This window comes from Halyomorpha halys, unplaced genomic scaffold, assembly GCF_000696795.3.
Source record: "Halyomorpha halys isolate HHAL.00 unplaced genomic scaffold, Hhal_1.1 Scaffold879.1, whole genome shotgun sequence".
Classification (NCBI taxonomy): domain Eukaryota; kingdom Metazoa; phylum Arthropoda; class Insecta; order Hemiptera; family Pentatomidae; genus Halyomorpha; species Halyomorpha halys.
The window spans coordinates 173,303-184,020 of NW_027111254.1; the positions used below are offsets into that span (position 1 = coordinate 173,303).

General features: G+C 28.1%; 1 protein-coding gene across 2 annotated transcripts in view; it reads left to right on the top strand.

Moving 5' to 3' along the window:
* SH3PX1 (sorting nexin 33-like protein SH3PX1) overlaps window positions 1-10,600 on the top strand; it is a 30,899-nt gene extending 20,299 nt beyond the window's left edge. Inside the window, exons 6-11 of one of the 2 annotated variants that reach the window (XM_014430347.3) lie at window positions 110-197; window positions 425-571; window positions 810-988; window positions 5,375-5,550; window positions 7,280-7,486; window positions 9,496-10,597. In XM_014430347.3, the coding sequence (XP_014285833.1) occupies window positions 110-197; window positions 425-571; window positions 810-988; window positions 5,375-5,550; window positions 7,280-7,486; window positions 9,496-9,540 (842 nt within the window). In that variant the 3' untranslated portion in view covers window positions 9,541-10,597. Of the gene's footprint in view, window positions 1-109; window positions 198-424; window positions 572-809; window positions 989-5,374; window positions 5,551-7,279; window positions 7,487-9,495 lie in introns of both variants that reach the window. The other variant, XM_014430346.3, reaches the window with a different exon arrangement.
* The last annotated feature ends 118 nt before the right edge of the window (window positions 10,601-10,718 follow it).

Here is a 10,718-nt window from a genome sequence, read left to right on the forward strand (position 1 = left end):
CCCTTCCTCCCTCCCCCCCTCTCTCTCTCTCTCCCTCTCTCCCTCCCATTATCATTGTATTAGTGTTATTGATTTATTTCATAATTGATTTATGTTATACTTTTTCTAGGAAGATATGAAGAACAATTCATTGAACATAGGAAAAATCAACTACAGGCCTTTGTTGACTGTGTTTGTCGTCATCCAGTACTTTCTCGGTTAGTATTTTCCTGTATTGTGCGTTAGTAACTGAAAAAAAAAAAACTTATAGTATCTTACCTATGGTGGCATACTTTTGATTTATCAGTTTTATGTATTATGTTTAATTTCATTTTTTTTTTTTTTTTTTTTTTTTTTTTAAGGAAATAAAGTTCTATTTAATAATGATCTGCATTTGTGTATAATTATGTGTATGTGTTTTATATAAATTTATATATCATTTTAGGTCTTCAGTTTGGGAACATTTTATCACTTGCACTGATGAAAAGGCCTGGAAGCTAGGAAAACGTAAGGCTGAAAAAGATGAGTTTGTTGGTGCTATTAATTTCTATGCAATTGAGGCTCCTGAAAAGAGTATTAATCAATATGCATTGTGAGTATAAAATTAATAAATTAAAGTCTATGTTAATTGAGTGTTTAATGTTACCTATTTTACATCTCCAATCGTTACCGATATATTTTGGACTCAAAATATAATATAATCTCTTATTTACTTCAAAATGGTTATTTTTTATAAATAATTTTTTGTATTGTCAATATTTTGTTAGTGATAATATTTAGAATTACTGTTTGAATTTGGATTTTATCCAATCTGTAATTATATGTTTTAGAGAACAGGAAATTTTGAGTTGTACGAAGTTTGTTCAAAGTATGGATGGAGCTGTCAAGATTTTAGTTGAAACTGCCTCTGATCAAACTAAGAAACACCAAGGACCTTATAAAAGAGAATATCAAAAGATTGGTCTAGCCTTTAATACTTTGGCTCAAGCGATGGGAGATCTTCCTAAAGGTAATTTTGTTAAGTTAAGGATTTTTTACTGTTAATAACGTGTTTTACTGTATTATAGAGTGTTCCGCTTTCCATGTTCACTCACGCTAACCTCTACAATTTTTATTGAGTCATAACAGTGGCATTTGGTCTATCTTTTGAGGGTATTGTCAGTATTATATTCCCTTGTTTATATTATACTTCCTTTTTTTTTTTTTTTAATTCTGATTGTAAATAAAATGTTAATACTAATTCATATTGGGCACTTTTTGAATCCAACATGTCTCAAAGGTGTGAATTGCCAAAAATTGAAAATATTTTTTTATAGATCTTGATCATTTGTGTGTAAATGATACAGAAAATCAAAACAACATATAGGTTCTATAAATGATCCTATAAATTGTGAACCCTTCATCATAATTTGAGTTTCTACAACTAGCTTAGGAAACTAAAATGGCTGTAATAATGACAAAACCTCGATTATGATGACAGATTTTTACAGACACTTGAATTCTGAAATGATTTTCTGTACCCTTTACCCACAAATAGTCACAAAATGTGAACCATTGTTAGCAGTTTTTATAATAATTGGTACACATCAACCTGGTCCAGATTCACTCTTCTCCAAATCACATTACCTTATTCCCCAGTACCACGTTAAGCCACAACCATGTACTTAGATTTGGTTGGGTTAATAGTCATTCTTTTTTGGCCCAGAGCTTCCTCCCATGCTTGCAGCCCTTCTTGCTTGGCTCCTCTATTTTCTGCAGTAATGTGAATATCATTGGCAAATACTAAATTCTGGATATATATAGGATACATTTTCAAATTTCCTACTTTCAGTTCTGGGCTCCTTAGATAAGCTTCCCATTTAATTCTGTCCAAATATATTGCAAACAATAATGGGCTTAAGCTGTTCTGTTTATAGAAACAGAGTTTATTTGAAATAGTTCAAATCAGTCAGATTTATTGCTATTGAGCCCTAACTAAAGTTAGTTTGGACTCTAATCTATAAAATAAAAAAATTCTAGTAATTCAGCAATAATTTTTTTTTCATTATCCGCAATGTAAATTATTTATATTATTTTAAGTCAGTTTATTTGTTTCCTAAAAAAAATAATGAAATTTACAAATTGACTAAAAATGCTTAATATAGATGGTAATTAAATACAATTACAAGAAATTGGTTTCCATATCATACATTGCACGTCTTTCGTTACAATAAACTTGTTTTACTTAAAAACATTTTTTTTTTTTTTAAGAAAAAGTTCATTTATTATACTCACAATAAATATTTTGTCTTACTTATTTTTTTTTTTATAAATAAGAAGTGTTTTTTATAAATAATTTGTAATTATTTTTGATGAAAACACTCGTATTTTGAGGAGACAAAATCTTACATCACATAATTTATTTACAAAACTGGAGGTGGATCTGACCTTATTCTGCAACTGGCATCAATGCTATTAATATGGACTTTTTAAACTAGATTGTTTTTCTAAATGAGAAAAATCTGTAGTCATGTGGGATACTGATAAAACAATTGCAAATGATTCAAGATTTTATTAAAAAGAGGAATTATGTAAAAAAAAAAAAATCATTGTCTAGGCTTTTAAAATCTACTTCAGATGGTTTTAACAAAAACAAATTCCAGTAGTTTTTAAAGAAACATTTGTCTAGTTCACTATGAATGTTAGTCCATGAAGTTCCATGAAGAGTTACATTACCTCATATATAATTTTTTTAATTGATTGGAGATGATGATCGGGGGGTGTGGTCAGCAAAGAAACAACATAAATAAAGAAAAAATACTTATTTATGCCGATGTTTCGACCTGATTTTCAGGTCTTCATCAGGGCTATAAAAACAAAAAGACAACAACCATCATTTAGAGAGAAAAAAGTTGATTAATAACTATGGACAAAGACAGCAGTAGATTGATTACATTATTATTTATATACATATAAATGTGAGTAATAAATAGATGATCAGTGGAAAGAATCTATAAAGAATTAGTTAAATTAATAATGGAGTTTATGAAAAAAAAAAAGAACAGGGGATAAAAAGAAATAAATGGAGAAAGGGGAATGAAGAAAGTAAGAAATGTGAGAGTAAGGTTATAGAAAGAGAATCCAGGCTACATTGATATAAATTGCAGGAAAAGCCGCTAGAGTGCAGGTCGGCAAAAGACGTTACATAAATAGAAATCTAAAGATCAAAAGATCGTAGAGATAAAAAGTCAATGTGAGAGTAAAAAAAAAAGAAAAAGAAAAAAACCAACATAGAAAGGTGTAAAATAATGGGAGCCCAAAAGTAATAAAATGTATCAATATATAAAGGACGTGTAAAAACGGATATATTAATGGGGTGTATGTAAAAACAATGTTATAAAAAATAAGAAGAAATATGTAGAATAGGAAATGAAGAAATAAGAGATAAGATAAGAGAGAAAAAATAACTTACAGTTGTAGGCAGAGATTTCTGCTAAACTGTTTGAAATTACAGGAAGTCGTTAGAGTGCAGGTCGACAAAGACGTTAGATAAACAGAAATCCAACGGTCAAAAAACGAACATTGAGATAAAATAGTTAATAAGAGATTAAAATATATAAAAAGATATAAATGTAAAATTATGAAAGCCAAAAGATATTAAAATGTATAAATATGTAGTAGGTATGTAAAATGGATAATTTAAAAAAAAAAAAGTATATTTTTTATAAATTTTTTTCCTACGCCACAGGAAGTGGGATATTATGCCATTTTACTTCTCACAGACCAATACAATTTTACTCTTACTGTCGGCACAACAGCCCTGATGAAGACCTGAAAATAAGATTGAAACGTCAGCATAGATAAATATTTTTTGTTTATGTTGTTTCTTTGCTGACCGCACCCCTCCATCATCTTCTCCAATCAGTAATCTACAGTCAACTATCTACACCTCATTATAATTTTTTTAATTTCATGAGACTTGTATTTATATATAATCTCAAAACTCTTTATTACATCAACAGTCTTATGTTTCAGCCATCCTCAAGGACAATCTTGAATATAAATTTACAACTCACATCCCAATTTAAAAATGTTTTGCAGGCTATTCTGCCCAGGTCATTAATTACAAGTTAAAATCACTCTATTTTTTTTACTTCATTAATTTTTAAAACTTTTAATTTTAGATTAACTACACCATTAACTATCATATAAACATGTTATTATTGTAAATAATAAAGAGTGTTGAGACTTAGCAATGATACCATTTGATATATATGTATATATAGTTGACCGTAAAAATTTAAATATAAGAAGATGGTCAGGGTTGTGGTAAAAAAAAAGAACAAATAGTTTATAACTATTTTAATATCCGACGTTTTGCCCCACTTTGCAGGGCTTCATCAGGGCTGTTCAAAGCGAAAGGTTGAACAGCAATTGAATACCATTTGATTCATTCAATAAATAGAGTTACATTACTTCAATAGTTTTTAGTTATTTTAGAACATGAGTTAAGAATCAGAGTATTGTCTATATGCACTTTTTAGTGTTTTTAAGGTCTACTTTAATCTCCTTAAATATTGCTAAAGACTTTTGGGACTGTGTGTGCGTGTGTGTAGAGAGAGTAAGAAAAAAAAATCTACTTTATATTATATATTATACTTTCGATTATATTTGTATTTAGTGTGTAAGACGAGTATTGATTGTAAAAGGAAAAGGTAGGAAAAAGAAAAAAAAAATTGTTGTTATATCATGTGAATATATGTATTGCATATATGTCTGATCTTGGATTGATTGGTATGCTGTGTATTGTAGCAACCCAATGTATTTGGGCAGCATGGCTAAATAAAGCATTTCTCTCTTGCTCTTTATAATATCATTTGTTTTCCAAGAATTTTAAAACTAGTTAGTCCTTTAGTAAAAGAAGAATAAATAATATATAGTTCAGGTTTTCCTTGTTTTTCAGCATTTAGTTATATTAAAATAAAATTTTGCTTGAGAAAGCATAATAACTAGCACAAAAATTAATACATGAATGCGAAAGTTATGTAGGATATAAATAAAAATAAAAAATGCATTTTACTTCTCATTGATTAGTTTTGAAATTGATGACTTCTCTTTATTTATAGTTTTTTTAAACACATATAAAACAGCATTTATATTTTAGTTTTCCCTCTATGTCCATAACAACTTCTATTTTATCAAAATTGCATTCATAATATTTATTTGGTCATTTTAATATCTGATGTAAGAAAATACTGTTAGAAATGTCCTCATTTCTGTATTACATTATCCTATTTATGACAAAGGTAATTTCGTTTATGATTTACAAGCATGTGTGCATTAATTTTCAGCCTACCCTCGTATTTAAATTCATAAATTACATGTAATATATGTATAAATTAATATTTGAAATCAGCAGGTTCTGGATCTGATGAACTGACAGCTGGTATAAGGAAAATAGGTGTTACTTATGATGAAATCGGAAAATTATTTGAGGAACAACCAAAGATGGATTGGGAGCCTTTGGGTGATATGTTGCACATATACAAAGGAATTTTATCTTCAATTCCAGAAATATTATCACTTCATAAGGTGAATAGTATAGTTTTATGCTTTTGACCCTAAGTTCTTATACTACAGCAAAACAGAAATATCTTAACATATATGTTCCTCAAACAACACTGTGAGTTTATTAGCTGTTTTGAAATATAGTCCTGTCTAGTAAATACATTGGTTCATGAGTTAGCAAACATAGTGATAGTGGATAGAATTTGATAAAATTGAGGCTAATTTCATTTTTACACTAATCCTCTATTTCTATTTATAATTTATTCAACTTTGGGTCAATTGGATGATCCTTTTTTTTTAAATTTAGGTATGTTAAGTACCTTACTGCGTGGTACTAAATATGTTGTCAGATGCATAACTGAATGTTGTGGATGGAATTTTGAGCAAGTGATTTTGGACAATTTTTACACTGTTCCCCAATAGTGCAGGTAGGACAGCGAAAAAATGTTCATTTTTTGAAATAAATCCAGATTGGACTGTTTCAGTGTGATAATTTGGAGAAAAGTAGGAGAAACAAATTTAATATGTTTTATAAAACATTGGTATTTACTTACTTGGTAATCATAAAGATATTGACAAGTGTTTTTTATTATTTATAAAAAATAATAGAACTTCTGATAACTGCTCTAGGAGACTACTGGATGTTTTTTTTAATTTGGCACTGAAGTTATAGGTCCATGATAGGATGATTCTCTGATCATATTATTATTATCTGCTGTTTTATTTCAAAATAGAGGTTGATTAGAGATTTTATACGCCCATATCTTGGTCATCATTGTTAAATTATAAGTAAAAAAAAATAATCAATCCAAATAATTTTTTTGTTAAACATTTCAACTGTTTAATGTGTACTTGTACATCAACCTTTATAAATAATTATAGAAGTAATGAACTGCTGTGTAACAGTTTAGAGCATTTTCCTAAATTCCAATGTCCAATAAATAACTCATTGCATATCCCCAATATAAATTTATTTATTTAATACCAGATCGGCCTGGTGGGCCTTACATGGTTGATATGACCGTTACATTTTTTTTTTTAACAATTGATTTTAGGGGTATAGTCTCATACAAAAGACACCCCTAACTATATAAAGCCTTGTAATTAAAAAAAAAAAGATAAAATAAATAGATAAAAATAATGCTTCTTAATAAAAGAGAAAAGTAAAATTAATAACAAAAATAAGAAACAAGAGTATGACATCTATATTTAAGGTATAGTAAAAACATTAGTATGTTATGAGGAAATAATTTAATTAATATAAAAACAAATTTTTGTTGGTTGTCTCCTTGAAAATGGCTTGAGGGCCGGAACATTGGAGAGTTTTCGGAAATAAATGTTGAAAGTAAATTTGGATCAAATGTGTTTGTGTTAATTATAAAATAAACCACTCTCAAACAATTAATGTAATAAATCATTAATCTAAAAATAAGGACATTCGTAGACCTAACAAAACAAAAAATTGTTCTCTAATGGTAAAAAAAAAAAAAACAGCAAAAAAACAAAACAAGTTAATTTGAAAAAAAGATGGAGAGAAAAAAATAATAATAATAAATAAAATAGGAGTAGTGTGAATAATAGAATTAATAAATATAGGATTTGTAACAGAATGTCCTGCAGCAGCTTGGGCTTCAGCCTGCAGATTGAGAATTACCTGACTGGTTTGAATTATGAAAAAATGACAGGTTTGATCTTGCAAAATTGGATACTTAATTATTGGTTTTTAAAGTATATGATTCTAATGGTGTTTCAGAAAGCTGTACAAACTAAAAAAGAATGTGAGAAACTAGCTTTTGAACAAAAATTGACTACCAATAAGCTGGAAGGTGTTACTAGGAGGACTGATATTGTTTCCTATGCTCTTTTGGCTGAACTCAATCATTTTTATACCGAAAGAACCGAAGAAGTTTCAAAATCTCTCAAAAATTTTCTTTCGCAGCAGATTAGCTTTTTCCAACAGGTAATATTGTTTTCCTCCAAAGAACTTTATTTTGACAATAGTTAAATTTATTATTCCCTAAACTCTTTTTATACTGTTTGAAAAACACTTAATGTTTTGTTCATTTATATAATAAATATTAAATTAATTTTAATGAATGTATATATCGACCAGATCATGCACAGTGTGTATATATCGGTCTAGATTTGACTTACATTTCCTTTTCTTTTTTTTTTTTACAACGAATTAAATGAAAAGTAATTTTTTTCTGGGACTCATAGTTCCCTTAGAATAATTACAATGTAAATTTAGAGTATCAATTGTCTAGTTCATTCTGGTTAAAAAGTTGATAATAAAATTATAAAATAAAGACTAAAATGTATATTGAATGAAAATACTGAAATTCCAAAATTGATATTTATTTAAATAAAATAATTGGCAATAATATTTTTAAAAAAAATTAATTTAGTTTTAAAACGTAATTTATAAAATAGTTTATAAATTACATCTAATTTTATTTTTACAAATATGAGGTAGATTGGTAGTTGGAAAGGTATAGAAATAGTTTATTGTTAAATGTGGTCTCTGATGAGGTTTCCCATATGGATAGTTAAAGGAAACTTTTTTTATAGAAGTTTTTGTGGTCTGGGATATCATATTTAAGAAGTGGACAGAGGAACACTCAGTAGACAAATTAAGGATGTAGGAAGGTTTTTTAGTTCTAAAGGTGTGGAAGATATATACCTAGGAAGTATTTTGGTCAGAAAAAAAAAGATGAGATACCTTTAAATTGGCATTTTAACTGGAGTTTTACAGGAGTGCCTTGGAATCCCAAAGATAAATCTAACTAAATCATTTGTTAATCTGTTCAGTCTTTTCTATAGCCCCCAGAAAACCCTACATTCACAAAGTGATCACAACTACTAATGGAGGAAAATAACTTAGGTAACAAAAAGCTGACAGGTTTTGAGCGATATAAAATCATGGAATCTTAGGAAATGTTTATCAGATAGTAGTGGATTTTTTGGATAATTGAGAGATATGGTATTCTAGGCTAGGTGCTGATTGAAAAATTATTCCTAGGTTTCTAAATGAGATGTGAAAGTGAATGGATCAGCAACTGAGGTAAAGGAGGGGATAGTAAGAAAGATATTGGAGAAGGTGCTTGTAACCGATTAGGATGGCCTTAGTTTTTGCAGTATTGAGGCTCAGATAATTGTATGCTGTCTGGGCATTAATACTATCTATATCTTCTCGCTGCTTTTAGATTGGCTAAAGCATTTCTGTAGAATGAAGGGATAGGTAAATTTATGTCATCAGTGTATCAGTGGTGGAGTGGAGAATAGATTTGGGATGATTGAGATATAGATTGAGAAAAGGGTTGGTGATAGTAAGGAACCCTGAGGAACTCCACATCTTAGTAAAAGGGCAGAGAAAGTGGGTTTATTGGGAATGATGACAGTTTTGGAACAAAGTATCAAGAAGGAAAGGAACTCATTTAAAATATTATTTGATATGGTGAAGTGTTGTAGTTTGGAAAAAAGGATATTATATTTGACTGAGTTAAAAGTTTTTGAGAAATCAAAACACACAAAGATTGTGGTTTTTTGTTTGTCTATAGAGGTTTAAAGGTCCTGGGTAAGTTTCAAGAGAGCTGATTGAGTAGACTATTGAGATCAGATACCGAACTGGAGAGAATTAAGGAAAAATTTTAGTTCAACAAAGGTATTAACTGTGGAATAGTCTTTCGAGTGTTTTTGATAGATTGGAGGTAGGTCTGAAATCAGAAACTAGGGAGAGAACAGGGACTTTATTTAATGGAATTTTGGAGGGAGAAAATTATGATCACAATATGAGTATAATTATATGAAATATAATTATATGTATGTAATATAATATATGTAATATGATTATAAATATATGTGTAGAATAAAATTATTCTATACGCAGGCATGCACGCACGCATACACTACATATTACTTTAAATATAACATGTTGTGTAATCTGAAAATGAACTTTTATTGTTTTAGATAACTTCAAAGCTTGAAACAGCTATGGCTTCACTAGATTCATAATGCTGAAATACTTTTTTTGCATTGAATCATGCAGATGCTGGAATTATAATGTATGTATATTGATATACATTCACTTATACACACCCTACTGAACATTTGTATTATCTTTTTTGCTAGAAATTTATATACGATATAGTATAGCATCTATTTTTTGTAATGAGATTATATATGAATGGTTATGAGATTGTGAGCATTCTCAGAGATAAAGTCATTCATTTTGTTATCTATGTAATTATATTTTGCAATTTGATATAAACAAAGTTCATATTTTTATTAATTTTTGTATAAAAAGTAGCACACTTTGTTTACAATTAATGATGTTTAGATTCATTCCTCTTATGAACTTCTTAGAAGTTTCTTCAATCCAAATGGCTGTTGTTTAGTAATTAGCTATATAATATTTGGTAATTACTGATTTCTACAACTCTTGTTTATTATTAAACTATTAATTATTTTATTTATATGCATCATTCATTTTTGTGGCCCAAATTTTGAAAAGTAATTTTGTATTCAGTTATTTCAATGTAGCAGTTCAATGTAACTTTTTAAAACTCATTCATAGATAAAAAATTGCAAGCACGAATTAATGTATATTGGCAATATACCTGGGAAAACCTGTGCTTATAACATGATATTTTTGGGAGACAAAAAGAAATACACAGGTTATTATTATTGGTAATATGCAGGTTTTAACGCTGCTTAAATAAAAACAATGCACTCAATTTGATGTGAAATCTATTTTAATAAAAATAGGATTCATGATGTTTTTACAGGTATACTGTCAACAGTTGTTGATATGAGTCTTTTTCTTTTTTCTCATTTCCTTTACTTATTTGATTAAAATAATTTCATTTATATATCAAATTTTAAGAAATGTTTATAAGAATGTATGCTAAATTTACCAAAACATATGTCTATTATATTTTTTTATAAAAATCAATTGTTATTCAAAGATAATGTCAATAATTATATAAAATTTTATTATAGTGTTAATTTTTAATTTCCTATTCAATATTAATCTAGTTGTATTTATTTTTATTGTACATTTTGTGTAAGAATAAGTCAATGTTTCTAGTTACCATAATTAATTAATTGATGTTAGTATTTAGTCCAACTTTTCTTATCGAAAATTTCAGTTTCTTGTTCAATATAATTTTTATATTCATATAAAATATTTC